The 22,118-nt window shown below is 38.9% G+C and overlaps 3 protein-coding genes and 3 non-coding genes across 6 annotated transcripts in view; 5 read left to right on the forward strand and 1 right to left on the reverse strand.

The window, feature by feature from the left end:
* mcf2b (MCF.2 cell line derived transforming sequence b) overlaps positions 1-815 on the reverse strand; it is a 28,274-nt gene extending 27,459 nt beyond the window's left edge. The window contains exon 1 of the mRNA XM_084729738.1: positions 651-815. The gene's annotated coding sequence lies outside the window, so the exon portion shown is untranslated. The remainder of the gene's footprint in view (positions 1-650) is intronic.
* Positions 587-10,317, forward strand: arr3a (arrestin 3a, retinal (X-arrestin)). Its single transcript, XM_084729739.1, has 18 exons — positions 587-694; positions 2,640-2,671; positions 4,663-4,693; positions 4,812-4,872; positions 5,187-5,231; positions 5,323-5,513; positions 5,891-5,950; positions 6,814-6,890; positions 7,006-7,141; positions 7,380-7,464; positions 7,565-7,637; positions 7,742-7,879; positions 8,031-8,114; positions 8,228-8,251; positions 8,361-8,410; positions 9,319-9,337; positions 9,454-9,485; positions 9,789-10,317. Exons 2-16 carry the CDS (start codon positions 2,664-2,666, stop codon positions 9,321-9,323), a joined length of 1,068 nt encoding a protein of 355 aa, XP_084585865.1. The 5' UTR covers positions 587-694; positions 2,640-2,663; the 3' UTR covers positions 9,324-9,337; positions 9,454-9,485; positions 9,789-10,317.
* A 2,135-nt stretch (positions 10,318-12,452) lies between these two features.
* On the forward strand, positions 12,453-21,859 carry cct6a (chaperonin containing TCP1, subunit 6A (zeta 1)). The gene is made up of 13 exons (XM_084729740.1): positions 12,453-12,681; positions 13,915-13,978; positions 14,872-15,006; positions 15,173-15,346; positions 15,708-15,811; positions 15,936-16,206; positions 17,065-17,147; positions 19,265-19,361; positions 19,526-19,673; positions 20,142-20,275; positions 20,444-20,546; positions 21,337-21,409; positions 21,497-21,859. Exons 1-13 carry the CDS (start codon positions 12,545-12,547, stop codon positions 21,567-21,569), a joined length of 1,596 nt encoding a protein of 531 aa, XP_084585866.1. The 5' UTR covers positions 12,453-12,544; the 3' UTR covers positions 21,570-21,859.
* On the forward strand, positions 16,856-16,992 carry LOC146319138 (small nucleolar RNA SNORA22). Its single transcript, XR_014771608.1, has one exon. It is a non-coding gene; the product is annotated as a small nucleolar RNA SNORA22 (small nucleolar RNA).
* Positions 17,629-17,765, forward strand: LOC146319139 (small nucleolar RNA SNORA22). Its single transcript, XR_014771609.1, has one exon. It is a non-coding gene; the product is annotated as a small nucleolar RNA SNORA22 (small nucleolar RNA).
* LOC146319140 (small nucleolar RNA SNORA22) lies at positions 19,892-20,028 on the forward strand. The gene has a single exon (XR_014771607.1). It is a non-coding gene; the product is annotated as a small nucleolar RNA SNORA22 (small nucleolar RNA).
* Positions 21,860-22,118: the final 259 nt, after the last annotated feature.

Consider the following 22,118-nt stretch of genomic DNA (forward strand, 5'->3'; position numbering starts at 1 on the left):
TCATAATACAAAATGTCTTATTTATTGGGTATCAGCTTTTTTGGTTCCTTGAGAAAAACTTGCTTACAAACTGTGGCAACTTGCTTATGAGAAACACTAATATATATATATTATAATTAATATGGAAACATCCTTAAGACACTTGCCTCAATTAACAGGACAGCATGGCTCTTTGTTTAAATGCGGCTCACAGATGGATCAGACTAATAATAGTAGCTCTAATGGCTATTATTAAACTCAAGTCAACCAACATATCCAGCAGCAAACCTCATGTCATGACATATCTGGGTCTTTTTTAACAAAATATCACAATGGACAATCTCAGACTGATTTAAAAAGGCTTAAATTTATATGATTTATGATTTATTACGACTTGACTGTTTGTGGAGGTGCAGAGAGGATTATCAGACTACTACTACCACAGCCATGTGGCGACTGACTGTGCGATTGTATGTCTGTCCCTGTGATTTAACTGGCTGGTATTATTAAACCCTTTGTAGTCCAAAAAAAGCTATCCACTGATTGCTTAACGGGATTAAGAGGCAGGCAACGGCAAGAATAATGAACCAGTTAAGCCTGAATGATGCACAGAGAGAGGGTGCACGTATAAAAAGGGAGACCAACTGTTGCAGAGCGCACTCTCCACTCACCCTGACACACACTCTCTACCAGGCTCACAGGCAACTGAGAAGAGGTAAGACTTCATCTTCTTCTTCAAGGATGGATGAATTTAGTGATGATACTCATGATGAAACACAGCTGTTGCTTTAACTTTCACCTGGAGAAAGATGCACAGTTTTACTTTTTGAATAGAATACGCTTAACATTATACACATGGTTGTACAGTCATGGTACAGTCGTTTACAGGACATTATACAGCCTAAAGTTACTCTGAATGGGAGTTCTGAAACAGATAAATACAAATCAGAAAGATGTATAATGCATACTTACCAGGGAAGGCATCAGATTGGCTACAAAGGGCCAAAACAGCTGTTCTACACTATAAAAATGAAAAATCTGAGAAAAGTGAAAATTTTAAGGCATCTTACTTCAGAAGATTTTTCAGTTTTTAGCCCAACTCAAACACATTTTAGAAACCTCTCCAAATATTTTAAAAACTATTGAGCAAACTCATTGAAGAGAAAGTAAATAATGACTAATAATTTGGAAGAAGGAAAATAAATTATCTCAACAAAATATTATGGGTCAGCAAAACTTAATTTAGTTTTTTTCGAAACTTCAGAAACTCAGTTGCCTTGAAATTATGAGTTTTCTTAACTTTACATTGATTAAAGCAGCCTGAATAATTGATGGCAGATTAGCAATGTGGCAAATTAAATGTGCTGATCTCCCAGAATTACTCTAGTTAGACAGGACAGAATTGCAACCCCGATGCCGAGCTAAGAGTCCAGGCAGATATTATTTCAGATAACAAAGAATTAATCCTTAAAAAGCCCCACTTTTCTGTAGTTTTTACTGCGAGAAAAACAGATATAAGAATTAAGGGAGAGATGTGACATTATGTCTTCTATGATCAGTTATCTACTGCCAACAACCAGCATTAATTGATAGAACAGTGATCAATCACCGTATGGACTGTAGATCAATAGGAAACATTATGTTTCAAATATTGTAGTACTTGATAGTTTCAGCAAAGTGGTTTAACGAATCAAAAAAAAAAGAAAAAAAGGAATGAGAGATGATTTAGTTAACAAATATTTAGATTAGCTGCTCACAGGATATGTCATAACAATTAGCCAATCAGAACTGAGGAAGGCGCCTGTGCTGTAGCTCTCCATGGTCCTGAAACGAGCACGCAGCCCGTGTCCCTGAATCGACAGGCTGATTTAGATTGGAGTCACCTCTCTCCTTATGTCGTCACACATTTATCCTCCACAGCAATCTCTGCTGTTAAGCTTTAAAATGGGTCAAATCAGTGCAAACATGAGGGGAGACACAGGTTATATAGTTTAACCATATATTATACTGACCTCCTTTGACTTCATCAGACTTGTGAAAAGAGAGCTTCAGTAGTTTATTTTATTTTAGTTTATTTTTAAGATTTTCTATCACTGACAGTTGCAGAAGCAGTGTCCCATGTACTGTACATGTTTATAGCTGAAGATAATTTCCAACACCAGTCCATGTACCAGTACATGAAAAATTACTCCAGATGATTTTAAAACCTTTATTGACCAACAATTAAAGAAATGCTTACAGCCCTCTTTCCCTTTCTGTATTAATCCTCATTACGGAGCTATAGAGGACTACTGTTAGGACATAATGTCTCATTAAGTCCAGGAATACTACAGCAAGTTACTGAATGGGTTTGATCCATTTAACTGTCCTTGAATAGCGTTGGCACTGCTGTTTGAGTGAAACACATCGTGACATAATCGTTTGTGTGTGTGTGTCCTGTAAGTCTGGCCAGGAGTTCGGTGTGAGGTACAGAATAACAGATAGCTGCTTTGACACAGGAGCCCTTAACACTGATGGTGTAATCTTATCACTGAGGATCAACCTAAACAAAACATCGCTCCGGCAGATTTCACAGTTGGTGAAGGATCAACAACTCATCTGACTGATGCTGTGACTGCCTGGTAACCTAAACTCGCGTCTTTTCTCTTTTCATTCAACAGAAAACTCCCAAAGAACTTCCAGAGATGGCAAAGTAAGTGTTGTTTTCCTTTTGCTATTTCCTTTCTGTCACCCAACACTGTAAAACATCATACAGGAATTTAGTGGAAGCTAATGTTTTCTGATTTGGTTGACCAAAATAAATGTTTTATTTGAAAAAGTTAATTAACCTTAAAACTTATAGTATTTATTTTCAGAACTATAAACAAGAGTTCATCTAATTTTAAAGGAGAACTATCTCATTTATTTACTGTGATAAATCATAAAATGATTTGAAATGACTATGATGTGTCAGAGGTTAAGAAAATATGTCAAGATGAAAACATGACGACTTGAAATGACTTGTTGAATAAATGAACTGTACAGAGTTCAATCAGCTCATTAAGTTTAGTAACATGATCAGTGTAATTCAGTATATTGCATGCAGTCTTTTAGGCACTTTTAAGGCAGCACAGACAACTTTTAAAGTTACAACAATCTGTTTTTTTTACAGTGATAAGTGGTTCTCTTACTTTAACCTCACCTGCTTCAAAGTAAAAAATCAAAGCTTATGAAAAGATAGAAGAAGAAGGAGTTTCTCATTTGTTAATGTGTAGCTACTAAGACTTCAGCTTCCCAAAAATAATACTTTAAAGTTACTATTCTTGTAAAGCTGACATTAAAACCTGTAATCACTTTTAAACTCTACTATGTTGCCATTGCAGACTTTGACCCAGGTCAGCCAGTTCTTAAAAGTGACAAGTAGTTTAGAGTATTAATCTAAGGTTTGTAAAGGCTTAGCCTGTTGTTGCAATGGTTCAAATGTGGTCTCAGATAGCAACACAAGTAATGAGGTATTTGGGAACCATGCCACACAATTTGTAGCTGCTCCCTTACCTTCGCCAGCCTTTCAATCCGGGCGTGATGTTGTAAAGCTGCTCCACACTTAGCTGTTCCTAACTGGATGAAGTGGAATAAGGGATTACTGGGCCTTCTGCTGCTTTCAATGGAACCTACCTCAGAGGCTAAAACTAACCATTATTTTATCTGGTTAATCCCGACAGTAATTCTGTCAATGGGTGTCCTCTTATTTACATCCACAAAGCCACTTGCTATGTTTGCTCTACTGCTAGGGATCTTAGGAGAAGTGACTTATGTTACAGAGAAGAAGGACAGCAAAGGAGGGAAGAAGTAATGAAGGATGTTAACAGTGGATACATTTCAGAAGCAATGCCACTGGGGCAAAAGGAAATATGCATTTTATGTATATTTTATACAAACAACATTAGACTTCAGCAAGGTCAGTTCACTGTAATGTGCTGTAAGGCCGGGCTAATTCAAGGAATGATGGTTGATGAATGAAGTAAGAGATAAAGTATAGTGAGCAGGTCATCATTACAAAATAAACCCTGACAGTGTGCTGCAGGACCCTGACGCAAAGCATCGTTACCATGATCAGAACTACGACCATAGCAACAGTCTGTTCTTCATAGCAACAGTCTCTTCTTCATAGTAACGATGCGTTATTCTTAGCAACGGTCTGTTCTACAGAAATAACAGACCTTAGAATGCTGCAATTGACCAATCAGAGCTGAGTATTAAATAAAGCCATCTACTAAACACAAACAAACTGTAGACTCCAGTTCATCCACAAAGTTTTAGTGGAGCTCACACAAGTGTTCAGGCCTGTCAAAATGACATGAAAGCTTCATGTTCACCTGACACAGGCACTTATGAAGTCTGTCTGTCCCCCCTTACATTTATTAAACACACTGGGAGCAGTTTCACGTATTGCCTTTGTGTCGATGCTGAGACAAAGAAGCTTCAACAGGAGCATCTCAAACTTAAGTTTTTTTTTTCTTTTTTTGTAAGAAATCAAGAATTGACTCTTTGTTTGTAATCGTCAGTATGGCTGAACAGTTTTTGGTTCAACTTAATATCTTAAGTTTTGTGTGCGAGCTGTTTACAATAAACTTGAGTTGATATATATATTTAAGACTATATTTAGTCTTAAATTGTTCTCAATCCTTTTTTTTTTTTTTACAGGGTATTCAAGAAGACCAGTGGAAACGGAGGGGTGAGTCTACATTTGTTGATACGTCTTGAGTTCCTCTCTTGTTAAGAGTTGTTAAGCAATTTTAAAACATTTTTCATTCTGAAGGACTCAAATTTTTTCCCTTTCTTCTGTCTGACAGCTGACCCTTTACCTGGGGAAGAGGGACTACGTGGACCACGTGGACAAAGTGGACCAAGTTGGTATGTTCCTTCTTCAGTGTGTGTTTGCGCTATGGAAGCCCATTTCTGCCCATGTGAGTTCCATAAGGCAATATAATGAGAAACAAACAACAAACAAACTCCAGAGTAATGTCTTAGTATATCAAAATACTGAAAAACATCCAAATCCAAATATTTTGTCATTATTTTCAAATACTAAGTTATTATTTTGAGGAAGTTTCTCATTAAAAATGACTGACAGGATCTTTCTTTCTTTCCAACACATTGGTGGAAATGGGCTTCCATACTGTGCAGTCAGGCAGTGAAGATGATGAATATATATGTTCCCTCTACAGATGGTGTCGTGAAGCTGGACCCAAAAGATTTTGGAGACAGAAAAGGTAAGATCATAAAAAGACAACCACATTAAATCAAGTCACTTGGAGGCGCAAGAGACGATAAAATAATGAACCTACCACTTTGTGTTGACAGTGTTTGTGCAGCTGGCATGTGCCTTCCGTTACGGTAGTGACGACCTGGATGTGATGGGCCTGTGCTTCAGGAAGGACATCTGGATCCAGCACGTCCAGATCTACCCAGAGAGCCACAAGCCCACCCTGTCCGCCATGCACGATACCCTACTGAAGAAGGCTGGGGACAACTCACATGCTTTCTCTTTTGAAGTACGACAACATATCCACAAACAATCTTGACCTGATGTTAAGTTGCTCAATATTTAGAGGGGGGGTCATGGCAGATTACTGAAAACTTACTTTGATATATTATTGCTTTAAAAGGGAATTAAGTTGGTTGGGAATAGGCCATGGTTTCTATATAATCTGCTTAGGGCATACAAAATAAAATAAAACACACTGCTATCCTAAAATCCTGACATATGACATACCCAATTCATAAGAATTTTGGGACCTAAAAATGGGGCCATTGGTTAGAGCAAGAAGATATTAGATAAATCCAAAGTCCCAAATATTTTACTTTGATTTCAAACAGATAAAATGTAACTCTTCTGTTTAGTTATAAATGTTCTCCTTTGACTCTCTAGATTCCCAGCAACCTGCCATGCTCAGTCTCTCTGCAGCCTGGACCAGATGACAAGGGCAAGGTAAGCCTCCTGCTAATCTGCCAACACCATTCACCTCTGAAGAGCCGGGGTAAACTAGAATGAACTAAATGCCAGCTTAAAGCCTTCTTGGCCACTAGAGGGCCCCCAAGAAAGCTTGAAATGTGAGTCTTGTTGATGGAAATATTGTTGTTGATAATCATACAAAAACACAATGTTATATTAACAGTCTGACTCGCTGTTACAGGCTTTTTTAGTTTGAATATTAAAGTGCAAATTAAATCCAGAGTGGTCTTGTGACCTTTTTAAGATTATAAACCATAAAAGGGTAAACGGTGGCAGATTAAGGTGGTCATGGGCCCCTAGGCTACTCTTTTTACAGGACCACCCTTACTCATCATGTTGTACTGGGAAAAAAATTGGTGCCGTGTCTGAAAGCGTGTTAGGAATATTACACAGTCCACATACACACACTCAGGGCGCACTGGCATACAAACTCTCACTGAGACAACCTTTACCATAGACCCATCTACCCAGTCAGCTATTTAATTCTGAAATGTTTTTATGGACCAATAGCGCTTTTTTTTAATTACGTAAATTTTAAAAATTTAAAAAAATAGTCAGGCTAATCTAGGGCCTCTGCACAAGAGGGGCCCCTAGGCTGCAGCCTTGGCTAGTCTGTGTATTAATCCTCCTCTAAGAGTAAAAAAAAATACCAGGCTGATTAGTATGATGTAAACAACACGGTTAAAATGAATACAATTGATAATGGTTGTGTTAGATTTGCAGACAGTATGAATGACTAAGGGAGGCCTCAATATATATACATCCCATACGTTTAGTGTGGAAGCAAGTATCTTTGTTGCCCCTGCTCACTGTCACAGCTGCTAACGTTTCATTTTCAGGCCTGTGGTGTCGACTTTGAGATCAAAACTTACCTTGCCATGGAGAAGAGCAACCCTGATGAGAAGATTGAAAAGAAGTTAGTGTGTTTTTTATCTTTATTCTTTCAACTTTTTGCTTAACCATTCATCTTAAGTAACATTTTCCTCTTTGTCCATCTCTCTCTCTGTCCTCTGTCTCGTTCTGTCCAACAGGGACACCGCTCGCCTTATCATTCGTAAAATCCAGTACGCCCCTTCTCAGGTGGGCGCCGGGCCAAAGGCTGACATCTGCAAAAGCTTCATGATGTCCGACAAGCCAGTTCACCTAGAGGCTTCAACGGATAAAGATGTACAGTGACAAAACTTTATTATCTGAAACATTTAGCCGAATACATTTCTCTGCTATCTTGCGTTATCTTAAGCTCTGAGAGGCAAGTGGCGAAAAAACTTAAACGCTTAAACAATATGTATCTCACTTGCCTCTCAGGGCTTCTGTAGCTATCCTAAATATTTATTAATGTTTCCAGAGTTTGAACACAGACTATAAGACCACCATTAACTAGTTGTTTTCCTGTTTTTCACCACAGCTCTACTTCCACGGTGAAGAAATCCCAATCAAAATCAAAATCAACAATGAGAGCAACAAGACAGTCAAGAAATTCAAAATCACTGGTGGGTACCAATGATAACAGAAATGCTTTTCATGAGCACAATGTAAATTATTTCGTCTCACTCTCTCTTTTTTTAAATGTCCATTTCCTTCCTGTTGCAGTGGACCAAACCACAGACATTGTCCTCTACTCAGCAGACAAATACACCAAGAGTGTTCTTAACAAGGAGTTTGGGTACGTGGACAGAGAGTACTGAACCACAGCAAATATCAAGTTGAAGCAAAGCACAAGCGAGCGGCTTGATATGAATATTTCTGTATGTGTTTTATCTTCCACAGAGAGACAGTGGAGCCCAATGGTACCTACGAGAACACCCTGTCAATCATGCCCCTGCTGACTGAAAACAAGGAGAAAAGAGGGCTGGCCCTGGATGGACGACTGAAAGACGAGGACACTAACTTGGCCTCCACCACTATGTAAGTTTTACATGCACTGAAATCAATCAAAAAAGATAGAAAGCTCAGTCAATCAGGAAAAAGATCTAAGACCCTCTCATTTCTGCAACAGACACTTCACTGAATCCATCCTTCTAATCCCTCAAATCCTTGTAATTCCTCTTCTCCACAGGCTACGACAGGGTGTAGAAAAAGATGTGCTGGGAATCCTGGTTTCCTACAAGATTAAAATTAACCTCATGGTGGCCGGAGGAGGGTATGTGTTCATGGTTAAGCATTTTTGGCACTTAGGAAACTTAATTCTTTTTTAGTTTTTTTGGAATAAAGGAAATTCACTAAAACAAACCTGTCCCTCTTGTCTTCATGTAGCCTGCTGGGCGGCCTCACTGCCAGGTGAGTTGAGATTATTTATGATCATGTCACAGTCTGTACTGTACAGCCATGTAGCCGTGATCATCAGTTACCTGTACTGTTCTGATTGGTTGGTTTGTTTTCTCTGCAGTGATGTCACAGTGGAACTGCCACTGATGCTCATGCACCCCAAACCTACAGGTATTTTAAATAACACGCAGTAGGGATACACAACAAATATCAGGGCCATAAACTTGATAAAGATTGGATGTAATAATATCTGATTTGACACATTATTTCAAAGCGTTTAATTTGAGTTATTTATTCAATGAAAACGCTCGATAAAAGCCAAAGTATATTTGTGAAGTTCTTAATGCACTTTACTACAAAATAAATCAGTCCCTCCAGGATTTTGTGGGCTTTTTTAGGGGTTGTAGCAATCTAAAATGCCTGATTTCACGGCACCTCTTCTAAAATATTGTGATGCACGTTGCAATGCTTTAGGTGTGTTTTTTTGGTGTGCAATTGTCTGAGCAAGTGGAAGTTGGAAAAAAAGGATTGAAAAAATTCTAACAAATGCAACTAACAAATACGTTTTATTTGTTAATGAAGAAGTGCACCTCAGAGGGTATTTCCCAAAACCACATCTTTTTGGAGCTCAAACACAGTCAAAAAGTCATAAAAGTGCCCTGTTGGAGCGGGGAGTAGAAATACAACTGATTAGTCAAATTTGCAGGAAAGTTGCTGTCATGAGACAAACTGCAGGGTTGTGCAGAATTATCAGGGATTGGTTGAATTTGCTGTTGTAACTGTTGTAATCACAACATCACAGCTTCTTGGATGGACTGAAAAACTACAGGATTTATGACCTTTTTTGACAGCACAAAAATGTGAAATTATCTGGTATCTTATCAGTATCTGTCATGAGAAGCAGGTTATTATCAGTACCCATATCCATATCATGTGTCCGCACAAACAAATATGTGACTGGTCTGTAATGTACTAACACCAGTGCATGTCACAGTGTATATACTGGCTTTTCTAACAATTTTATCCTCTCATCTACTATTTTCTTCCTTTCACATCAACCTGCCTTCCAAACTGAGCAGAGTAAAGACTGCACTTCAGTGTAAGTACCACATCAGTTCACTAGCAGGTGACATTTTTAAATTTGCTTTAGGTGATTTCTTATTGGGTGATAATGTTCAGGGGGTTTTATTAAGCTTGTACTTTCATCTCTTACACGGTCTTGAAAGAAAACTCCCCCATAGTCAAGGTGAGGCTCACACGCAGTATACAGTACAGTACATTGACTTATACCAATGTATAAGTCACTGTGTGATGCGTGCATATATGTGTTAATCATGACAACAAACATAATTAAACTTCTAAGGCATTAAAAACCAAATGATTTTCTAGATGTATATTTTCTATAATTTAAAAAGCCTCCCCTTTATAATCAGTCCAGTGATTTAATGTGTATTATTGCATGTTAGTGGATGTTACGGATTTAAGTAGCCTACAATGTTGAAACAATTTCAGGTGATGATTGTGATCATTTTGCCTGCATATTTTCCAGAGACGATGTTACCCTGGAGGTCGAGAAGAAACCCACAGAAAGTCAGGATGACACCAAGGGGAAGTGACACAAACCAAAGAAGAAGAAGAAGGATATGACTGGTGGCATGAAACCAAATAACAATAACTGAAGAAATAAAGAGAATGATCTTTTCAACACAACAAGGATATATGTACAGGTGTAACATCAGCCCCCTCACAGGTTTCTTGTTTTGTTTTGTTTAATCAAAGTCATTTAGGTTGTAGACAGAGTATTTGGATTGCAAAATATAACCAACATTTAGAGACCAAAGACTTGAGTGGAACAATACACATAAATGTAAAGATACAAATCTTTTCAGCTCACTTCAGATTATGAGCGGGGGAAGATGGGAAATCACTTTGAAGCCCATAAAAACCACTGTGCTTTGGATTACAGTGATATACTCATCTATCATTTTAAATGATTTTTTTTCTGTCTGTGAAATGTGTCAGATTGTGTTTTGAGACTGATAACCCAAAATACAATAAAATTATTGTAAAAACAGAAATATTGTGATTTGAGTTTTTTTGTTTGTTGTGTTTTCTTTGATTGGGCAGCAGCTTTTAGTAGGATGCTCTTATTCACCTCAGTTTACAGCTTTTTATACAGTTTTTATAATTATGCTCCAATTATATGTTACAATTAAGTTGTTATGGAGACAAAAAAGTCTGAGAATGATAGTGAGACACTTTCAAAAGTCGGTTCAGTATAAATCAGCGTGTTGATGGGGCAATGAAATAGCACATTTAACCAGACAGAAAGTCATTTTCGGGCCAGTCAAAATTAACGTCCAAAATAAATATTCCCTGAAACTCTTCAGAGTTCAACAGCAAAACACCACTTTTCAGGGTTTCAGCAATAAACAACAAAAAATATAAACTCAGTTTGTTCAGTTCAGTATCTCAAAGTTTGCCCCGAGTGACCCCTCTCCACTGAAACGCATCAAATTATTATCTCTGGCACAGTGTCAGTGGTTTAATTTAGTTTTTTTTACCCCATATAGTAAATCACCTCCCCAGCAAAGTTAATTAGACATCTCTGGTCAGGTTTCAGTTGTTTGGTTCAGTTTTTCCACACAGTCAATCTTCTTCTCAAATAAATTAGTAACGGATCTCTCAAAGAAAAACAATGTCACAGTTACTAAATTCATGGAATAAAAGTGCCTATAGATGAAGGGATATGTGTGCATATACTATTATTTTTCATAGACCATAAGTGTGAATATGAGGCAGACATTATAGCAGTTTCACGTAGTTTAAATCAGTGAAAAGGTCCGTGTCAAACCCACAAAGGATGTATACAAACATTAACACAAAATATCCCTGGGGAATTTTTCCCAGCAAACAATTTCATAAATTATTTGCGAGGCAAGAATTAAACAACGAACCCATAGAGTCAGTTTAAATTTCAAGCTTTTTTTTTTTTACTCTCATTTATTTCTTTGTTTCATATTTTAACTGAAGGTGCTGAATAAACGTTGGAAAAACCTTTTAAACAAAACCTCTTTATAAACATTAAGACTGTGCTTTGGCGTCACCCAGTGGTCAAACACTTGGGTCACAGGCCCCGCCCCATTCTACGATCTGCAACGAGGATCCTTACCGTCGTTTGCCGTCGTCATTGGTCGTCTTGGGTGTGACTTATGCTCCCTTCAGTGTATGTCGGAGATCTCAGAAACAGCCCTGACAGGATGGTGATCGCTGCAGAAATCGTGGTTTACAGTTGATTATAACTGGGGAAGAAAAACGTATACTGTTACAAGGGTGGAAATATTTCAAATGGGAAAACAAATTGTAGTCTCACTTTTTTTTTTACCCTAAATTTTTACTTATGCTGCTTTCATGTCTCCTCTGGGGAGAAGGGGAGTCTCCTTTACTACCCCATTATTCCACTGGTGTAAAGTAAATAAGTACGTTTGCTCGAGCTCTGTCCTTAAATAAAACTTACTGATTCACATTATTAAACAACAAATTATGATCAACAAATAAGATGTATTATTATGATAGATTAAGATACACAGGTGTATATAAAGCAACTAAAATTAGCCCATAATAATGAAATGAAATTTGGTATTCTGCACAATGACTTTAACTCTTGGTACTTTAACTATATTTTCATGAAAATATTTGCATAAGTTTACTTCACTAAAGCTTTCTATACTTTTACTCTACACTGCATTATTGCAACTTATACTTAAGTAAATGATCTGAGGACGTCTTCCACTGCTGGGTTTACATGATTGTAATTTAACTTTTTTTGATAGTTAGTCGGACATAAAATAACAATGGTGTTGAAAACGACTTCACTATGGTCGTTTTCGCTTCTTCTTCTTTTTTTTTTTTTTTTTTTTAATATTTCATAGGTTAAATGTTGTACTTTTACTTAAATAGAATTTTGCAAGCAGGACTTTTACCTCTTGTAAATTATTTCTGCACAATGGTATTGATACTTTTCCTTGAGTAAATGAGCTGAATACTTCTTTCCCCACTGCATAATTCCAAAACTGGATGCAATTATTCGTGATGAGTCACGATAAATCTTGTGCTATGTAAACGGTGAGTTTGTAGCCTTAGAAAAGCTAAATTTCTGAGCCTAGACGGGTAACTTAAAGGCAGCACGAGAACACGTGTTGGAGCCTTCTGGAAACCGACTCTCCTTTCGAGCGAGCCCGACCAGTGCGGACTCCCTGCCGGCGATACTTTTTACTTTTACTTCGCTGGTCGTGCTTTTTCGCCATGGCTGCGGTAAAATCTCTGAACCCGAAGGCAGAGGTGGCCAGGGCCCAGGCTGCTCTGGCGGTTAACATCAGTGCCGCCCGAGGGCTTCAGGATGTGCTGAGAAGTAACCTGGGACCGAAGGGGACCATGAAAATGTGAGTGCCGACAGACGGAGCCCTTTGTGCAATTCGTGCCTAGACGGGAACCCGAAATGTTGCTAGACTCTCGCGAGATTTATACGGATCTTGTCTTCATTGAACGATTGTACAAACTAATTGTGTATAATCGTGTGACAGTACCGTAGTTAGGATCTGTTTGAGTTTAGGTCCAGAAAACACTTGACCGGGGCCAGGAAACGATCATGATTTGGGTTAAAACGATAATTCTCGCGAGATCATTCGTAGGTATAGGGTTCTCTTCCTAGACGCGACTCTTTGTGCAGCACGCGTGCTAAGCTAACTATGCTAAGCAGCTAATGTTAGCTCAAATTCACCGGTAGCGTGCGCAGTTAGCAACATGGTCACTTCACCAACACCTTATCCCGCATGCATTTGAAAACTGATAAGCGTCCCTGTGTATTAATCATCCTCTGCCACAAAAGTGCTGACTCATAATTCAGGCCTATGCCCGCTAAACGGATTTTCCCGGCGCACGTTGCCTTGCCCAGTCATCGTCACGATCCGTTTTGACAACCATCAAGCTATGTTCGCATGTTAGCAGGAGGTGGTCAGTGGTCGCAACTAGAAGGGAATCCTAGAACCGCGAACGCGATTTCGCGGGAGGTATTAATGTAACCCAAACCATGATCTTTGCCTTGCCCCGACCTACTGTTTCTTTGTCCACAAACTTGTCCAGATTATAATCACAGCGTTTGCTTTTTATAGGACATAGTGAATATGTGTAACGTGCAAAATGATGAATCGATGCGGACAAATCTCGTGAGAGTTTCGACAATCAAGGGTTCCCTTCTAGAAACGACCGCGGTTAGCAGATCAAGCTAACGTTAAACGCTAAAATCGTCAGAACCAATCTCGTTTAGGACTCAGAATAACAAAGTTTGTTTTAATGTAGTACTGTAGTTAACTGTTGGGGAATAATAAGCAAACCAGTCACTTGATTCATTACTAACTATATCAACATGTTAGTTATTGTGCGTCTGGAGAATTATAGAAGGGAGTTGAGGCAGATGGCTAGCATTTACTGTATAATACCTATATCTGTCAGTTAGTGATCAGACTCTCGTCGAAGTGAATTTATGGACTATATTTGGCTGAAAACTTTCCGTGAGTATCTGCTGTGTATAAACTGGCAGTAGGTTGTAGTGAAGTGAACCAGTCTTTGCTTTGCCCGGTTAACATTAACCCTTCCCTGCGTGTCTGGGTCCGCAGGTTGGTGTCTGGTGCAGGAGACATAAAGCTGACCAAAGATGGCAACGTCTTGTTACACGAGATGGTAAGGAAGTGCTGAGCTGTGAAATGGCACTTTTTCTGTCCTCCTGTCTTCTCCTTATTGTACTGCTTTCTTCATTGTTAAAGAATGACCACACCCCTAATATGAGTGGATGCTGTTTGAGCCTGAGTAGATATGTGATTTGAGATGTGAATGTGCTAAGCATAAGAAATTGTTACACGTATGGTTAATTAGCTTACCTTTTAAACTTCAAACTTCAATAGTTTTTTAATACTGACTGGAAAAATCTGAAGCACAGACCATTGGAAACTGTCAAGTGCTGACAGCTGCCTTTGAATACCGGAGCATGATTTTAATACTGTTTGATAAAATGTCAGGTTTTTTCTGATCTTGGATTATGGATAAAGTTCTTGTTTGCTGTTTGTGTTAGGAGAGAATTTATTTAAGGAATTCTGTGTCATTATTAAATTAATACTTTTTGAGGAACATGTTTATAAGCGAGGTATAAGATGAATAATTTTGCTGCTGGATAGGGTGGAAAACCACAAATTTATTACAAAACATTGGTGAAAGAAATGTTCTCAGCATTAAATCTTAAATCCTCAATCCTACGTGTCTGGCTTAATGAAGGTATTTACATTTAAAATGCATCATTACACTATAGCTCTGCTTGTTCTCTTGGATGTCTGCTGCAGTTACCAGTCTGTACTTCTGCAGTACAGCAAATTATGCTATTTGTTTCCATAAAGGTCTGCATGATGTAAATTCAATTTTTTGAACAGAGCTACATGTGTGTCCACTGCTGGTGTCAAAATATTGGCAGTTTAACATTTAATGTAAATGAAATTATCAGTTGCAGCTCTGTTGTTCTTTATCATCTGAAGAAGGTTTTGCAAAACCACCATGACTCGCTTCTTGTCCCTGTTGCTTTGCAGCAAATTCAGCACCCAACAGCGTCACTCATTGCAAAGGTTGCCACGGCGCAGGATGACATCACAGGAGATGGAACCACCTCCAATGTCCTCATCATCGGTGAATTGCTGAAGCAGGCTGACCTCTATGTGTCAGAGGTAAAAAAGAAAGACTGGTCTATTTATCCCATCCCAAAATATGTACCCGGCAGTTTGTAACTGTAAACTAATTGTTAGTGTTTGTTTGTTTTTTTAATTAAGAATACATGTCACTATCTACTATTCAGAACTGGTTATATTTTCCCTCTGTAATTCCCTGCTGCAGGGTCTTCATCCAAGAATCATCGCCGAGGGCTTTGAGGCGGCAAAAGAGAAAGCGCTGGCTGCTCTGGAGGAGCTGAAGGTCACTCGGGAAATGGACAGAGAGACCCTCATCAACGTAGCACGCACCTCACTCAGGACCAAGGTCCACAAAGAGCTGGCAGACCTGCTCACTGAGGTGAGACATGAGGGAACAGCTTAGTGTGGGTTCATAGCACCAAAGGATGACTGTTTTCTTGGATATTGTTACTCTTGGTAGATGAATGTTGCTGTCCAATGTTAAATATAGACCCTCATATAATGAAACTCCCAGACATGCAGCTCTTTGTGAAGATATATGCAGTATGTTTAGTACTCAGTAACTGGTCAAAGTGATACATTTACAACACTAATTTATATTTCTATTAATGTACTAATGAGCACTAGACATCTGAGTATGAATATTAGCTGACAGTTTGTGCTAGTTGGAGATAGGGAGTGTTTTTTTTTGTCTTAAAAGGTCCTCTTTTCAGTGGTAAATGTGATGCATTTGTCTGCAGGCTGTTGTAGATGCTGTGCTGGCCATCGCTAAACCCAACGAACCCATCGACCTCTACATGGTGGAAATCATGGAGATGAAGCATAAGACCGACTGTGATACACAGTGAGTCTTAATAAAAACTTGGAACAAGAAACTATTCATCCTTTTACTGATTATTGTGCTGCAGGGGAGTATTGAGGTCTTGTGCATTTAAGGGTTGTTGCTTTTTCTTCGCTTTCTTTCTCAGGCTGATCAGAGGCCTGGTGTTAGACCACGGTGCCCGACACCCAGACATGAAGAAGAGGGTGGAGGATGCCTACGTGCTGACCTGCAACGTCTCTCTGGAGTACGAAAAGACAGAGGTCAACTCTGGCTTCTTCTACAAGAGTGCTGAGGAGAGGGAGAAGCTTGTAGCTGCAGAAAGGAAATTCATCGAGGATCGTGTGCAGAAGATCATCGCTCTGAAGAACAAAGTCTGTCCCAATGGGGAGAAGGGTTTTGTCGTCATCAACCAGAAGGTACGCTTAAGGAGGAGTCAAGCGGGACTGGTATTTAAACTGCAGGACACACAATCATGTAGTTCTATGTCTCATTGGGAGAAGCTCATTTAAAGCTGCTGCAAGGAGTTTTTAACTGGTTATGAAATTATCTCAATTTAATACTGCTGCCTCTTAATGTCCTAAGTAAGCAAACCAGGAACGAGAGAAGATTGGATATTTCATATATATGTTTATTCTTAATACCTGCCATAGGGGAGGATTGTTTGCATTTTACCAGTCAAAGTTGCAGTGAGTATTATGTTAGCCAGTTAAAGAGAAGCAGGTTTCTGCCACTTAAATCCTGTCAACAGTTGATTGTCAGGTAAAGGTCAGACCGCATAATTAAAAGTTGAGATGAAATCAAAAATGCCTTTTAGATCACATCTCTGATCATATTGTGCATCTGTTAAACAATACATACAAAAAATTACAGGTCAGGTTATGACACGCCAGCTTTTCACTGTTCAAATCAGATTCCTCCCAGCGTTACGTCCTGCCCGCCTATCATTTCTCATTCTCAATTAAGTCACAATATGGAACCTAGATACTCTTGTTGTTTGCTGTTTCAACTGGGCTTTAAGACATTTCATTTCTGTAAGAACACTCAGTATTTCGTATTTGTCAACATGTGCACAGTGAACACCCAAGGATGCTAACGTGGCTCCCCCTGGTCTCTTGTATCTGTGCTACAGCAAATCTGATCTGTACCTCTGCATTAGGAGAGTCTCTTCCTCCCCTACATGTATTCAGCGGATCTGAATAAACTTTACTTAACCAAAACTGACATAAGTAAAGTATTTCTTGAATTGATCTTTTTTTTTTTTCTGTACTTTGTAGGGTATTGACCCATTTTCTCTGGATGCCCTGGCCAAGGAAGGCATTGTAGCCCTGCGCAGGGCAAAGAGGAGGAACATGGAGAGGTAAGAAAACATATTTGACCTTCTTAGACACACATGGCCTTTTCTGAATGAAGATGATGTAGCTGCTTTGTTTTTCAGAGGTGAAAACCTGTGCAGAGACGGACTTTATTGGTTTTTGTGTTTGTTTTTTAACAAGAAGGAAAGAACAAAAAATAGCCAAAAGGGGGTTCATCATCATAAAGTGAAAAAAAATCCCACAGAACAACTTATTAGAAACTAAGTCCTTAAGGTAGCAAGAGCTTTGCTGGTTAACTGTTTCTTCTTTGCTGTATACTGTAGTGTTTCATACTGACGATAACAACACTGTCAGTTATTTCCTATTACCTTTACTGGGACTGCTATTGGTTTGAGAGCACCCTGAACACATCACAGCACTCCTGCTTCAGTTATAGTTTGCTTTGCCACAAGGGAGTGCTGTTCTGGAGTCCTGGTCTGAGTATTACATGATGTTTCTTCTTTTGTAAAATCCAGGTGGTGTCATTTGCACAGTGAACACCCAGGGATGCTAACGTGGCTCTCCCTGGTCTCTCATGTCTGTGCTACAGTGACTCTGGTCTTTTCCTCTGCATTAGGAGAGTTTTAGTCTCTCCTACATGTATTCAGCTGATCAGAACAAACTCTTTAATGTTTTTTTAATTGGTGTTTCATTTTGTTTTAAACACATCGGTCTCGCCTTGTTGAGCCCAGGCAATTATATTTGTCCTCCAGCTGTTGTGGAAATGAAGTATCAACTAACAGCTAGTTGACCTAATGAAGTGTGAACAGTTTGTGGGTGTCAACTTTTAACAGAACTCTTAACGTGATATACAGTTAGGAAACTTGCTGAATCATGATGCCACATATTGAATTTGTTTTCCCCATATGTCGATTTCAGCTCTGCCAAAGGGGTTGGGGGACACATTCTGCATTTTTAACCAGTAATATCCAGAACTAAAAATCAGAACATGTGAGGATGCCTAAAATCCAAGAAATCCAAGAGATACACATTCTGCAGTTACAAAAATGCCTGTCATATGTCCTATAGTTTTTATAGAGATCTTTTTGTGTTTATTGGCTCATTAGGTAGAGTTTATGTTCATAATGGTTTCAGGATAAGTTCACTGTTCAGTGGCTGTTAGGTTTGATTAAAAACTAAGGGCTGGATTTTATCCCAAAACGGACACACACACATGGAGTGCTGCAGACACCATGGATACCTGTTCGTTTTATTTATACTACTTACTAGAGTCAGCTTGGAGGACAAATCTGTGCAGTGCAGCAAATTGGGGGGAATGATCATGTCTGCACGGAGACTTCGTGTAATCTGACGAAATTTAAATCAGGCAGACCTTCATAGATGCAGAAAGTATAGTACCTGCTTAAGGCAAAACGTGGTGTGATGTAATTTTGCTAAATTTCAGCCCTAACAGTGGTTGTTCAGGAAAGTTTGAATACTGTGACAGTATAGTTTGTGATATTTTTGGTTATAGCATGAAGAATTTATACCAGCACATTCCCCAAATGTGGCCAAATGTGGGACCAGAATACTTTGCACTTTATTATAAAGAGTACAGTCTGGCTGTGCAATGGCAGAAGATGCTAAAATTGGTATTGTAAGCCCTAGGTTATTTATAACAGCTTGAATCTGTGATGAACCTGTAAAGTGATAAAGATACCAATGAAGTCCTTCAGTTGAGTTGAAGGTTCTTGTTTATGAAGAACACTGACAGTGATTGGCTTTGTGCAAAAACAATTTAGTCTTTTTTTCCCCCCCCTAGATTTGGGTACCAAAAAGATTGAATGCAGATATCGTTTGTCTGGAGACATTTTGATACTACTTGGTACTGGGTTATTTTAATCAATACTATAAAGATATTGAGTATCAATACCCATCCCTGAGGTCTGGTGGGCCACTGGCAGAAACCCTGGATGCAATACCTTCATTATACATTAGTGAACGAACTGGCTTGATCCTCTTCTACCAGAATAGTGATACCTGCGGAGCCCACACTTGCTGCCTACAGCTGCTTCTCTTTGGGATGTTGTGCTTCCTCAGCTGTGTTTTGCTGCAAGATGATGTTATTTCATTATAATCATAATCAAAAAACTGAATTATTCATGTGTTGCTCCCTTGGCAGGCTCACCCTTGCCTGTGGTGGTATCGCCATGAATTCAGTCGATGACCTCACACCTGAGTGCTTGGGAAATGCTGGTTTGGTCTACGAACACACACTGGTGAGTGTTTATCTGTTTTTCTCAGTGTTTATTTGTTTCTTCAGTGTGAAAAGCAAATATGAAATAAACAGGTATTTTTTTTCTGTTAGTCCCTGGAGTCTTATTCCAGACAAAGTATTTATGTTTAAGATGTTGAGTTTTAATTTTCATCAATGCTTTTGCAGGGAGAGGAGAAGTACACATTCATTGAGAAGTGTGGAAACCCTCGCTCCGTTACGCTGCTGGTGAAGGGACCCAACAAACACACCCTCACACAGATCAAAGATGCCGTTAGGGATGGTTTGCGGGCAGTCAAGAATGCCATAGAAGATGGTAAGCTAACCTAGAATTTAACAAGTTTGTGTCTGTTTGTGTTTGTTTTATTATAATTTCTTGCATCAAACTTGTAGCAAAAGTGATTCAGTTACAAGTCTAGTTTTCTGCAGAGTGGTGTTCAATTAAATCAAATTCATGGTTGGCAAAACCTTTCATATTGCAGTTGGCTTGAACATTTTATGGTTATGGGTTTAAATTGCAATTTAGAAAGTCATTTGCACAGTGAACACCCAGGGATGCTAACGTGGCTCTCCCTGGTCTATCATGTCTGTGCTACAGTGACTCTGATCTTTTCCTCTGCATTAGGAGAGTTTTAGTCTCTCCTACATGTATTCAGCTGATCAGAACAAATCCCCTATGTTGTCTAACCAGTTTGTTTTAAATACATCAGTCTCACCTTATTGAGATGAGGTAATTATACTTGTGTGTTTTCTGACCATCTTCTTTTCATCGTTATCTCTTCAGGTTGTGTCGTGTCCGGCGCAGGTGCGTTCGAGGTGGCTGTGGCAGACGCTCTGGTAAAACACAAGCCCAATGTGAAAGGCAGAGCTCAGCTGGGAGTCCAGGCGTATGCAGATGCTCTCCTTGTCATCCCCAAGGTGAGCGGTTTATCTTGTGTGTGTAAACCGTTGCTTCTGGTTTGTGTTATTGATAATATTTCTGGTCGTCCTGCTCAAGTTCATCATTTGACAGGAAAAACCCAAACTGATATTTTAGCATTCATACTGTATCAGTCTCTGTTTTTAATTGTGCGTCTTCCTTTGTAGGTTTTGGCCCAGAACTCTGGCTATGACCCACAGGAGACTCTGCTGAAGCTGCAGACGGAGTACAAAGAGTCTGGTCAGCTAGTTGGAGTGGACCTCAGCACAGGTCAGAATCATAGCACACACCATTAAGAAGCCTTATTGGTCAAAACCAATCATGGGGGTCTGGTTTAAGCTTTCTATTCATTATGTAGTATTATTTATTTCACTATTGATGACTACATAGCATATTGAGTGCAAGTATAAAACAACTTCAAAAATATCACTGTACTTTGTGACCTGCTGTATAAGAGTATGGTTGCGTTTGCTGGTTGTATTTTGTCTTGAAATAATGTTTTCCTAAATCTTTGAACACGGTATTATAATTTTAGCATTTAATCATTAAAGCTGCTATAGTGAAACAACAAAAAAGTAATGACAGATATATGCTCATTTGTTTCAACAAAGGAAAGTTTGAAAAAAAAAAGGCCAGGTAGAGATTTGATTTTGTGTTTACAAGGTACCCTTGAATGCACCATGAAGGTCCCTGTCTCCAATCAATGTGAGCACTCCTGTGTAATATATTTCACCTACCAGATATCACAGCAACGGTTTTTGTTTTCTAAAAGCAGCCATCAGTGAACTATGTAATGAAGTGCAGACAATTTGAGTCCTTCAACCACTCAGCATCAAGTACATGCTCACTGTATCACATGATGTCAGCAATAAGCTGGCGAAAGGCTGAACCATCAGAAACCAGAACATTTGCAGAGTAAAAATGTTTGTAGTAACGAACTCAGCTCTCTGGTAGCATCCTTTTTTATATTATTAAATGTTCCACTCTACCTTTTGCTGTTTTAGTGTAATCTGGTTTGGCTGCAAAACTTGTTTTTTACTTACATCCTGTTGTTTTCCAGGTGAACCCATGGTGGCAGGAGAAGCAGGTGTCTGGGATAACTACAGTGTCAAGAAACAGCTTCTCCATTCATGGTAAGATAACACATTTCTTAACAGTTCAAGACCAACTGAAAAAACAAAATTATCCTGATCCATCTTCTCTTCTTTGTTTCCTCACAGCACGGTGATCGCCAGCAACATCTTGTTGGTGGATGAGATCATGCGAGCTGGAATGTCATCGCTCAAAGGTTAAAGGTCAACTGAAGAAGCTGCAGATGTTATATTACTCACAGGGATAGTTGTTTACCTAACGGTTCAGTCAACATGTTCCCGCTCCTGGAACTCCGAAACACCCCAGTCTGATGGACCACAGCATCCATCACAGCGTCTGTCAGAAACCATTGTTTTGCTAGTCATGGTTTTTTTTCATGGATTTGTCAATGCCTCCCTCTGATTGGTTTATTTATGAGATTTTGTTAAAAGCACTGACCTCTGCCACTCAACATTGTTTCTACCCATTAAAGGTTTTCTTGGCTCTTGAAAGATTTGTTTTTGTCTTCTTTGCTCACCTTCAAAAATCTCCTTTTTCTGCTATGAAGCATGCATGAATGTAATAAACCACATAAGGACAATGCTAGTCAAATTGTAACATGCCAGTGATGTAATGTAACTTAAATGCATATCTTTTCTTCATACTTAAACTTCACCATCTCCATTTTCTGAAAATTCTACTCCACTAAGTTTCAAAATGAAATAAAACTCAAAAAGAATACAAGCTGTGGTGACTTTAAAGCTTATGAAA

This window comes from Lutjanus erythropterus, chromosome 11 (genome assembly GCF_056507025.1).
Source record: "Lutjanus erythropterus isolate fLutEry1 chromosome 11, fLutEry1.hap2, whole genome shotgun sequence".
In the NCBI taxonomy this organism is placed as follows: Eukaryota; Metazoa; Chordata; class Actinopteri; order Lutjaniformes; family Lutjanidae; genus Lutjanus; species Lutjanus erythropterus.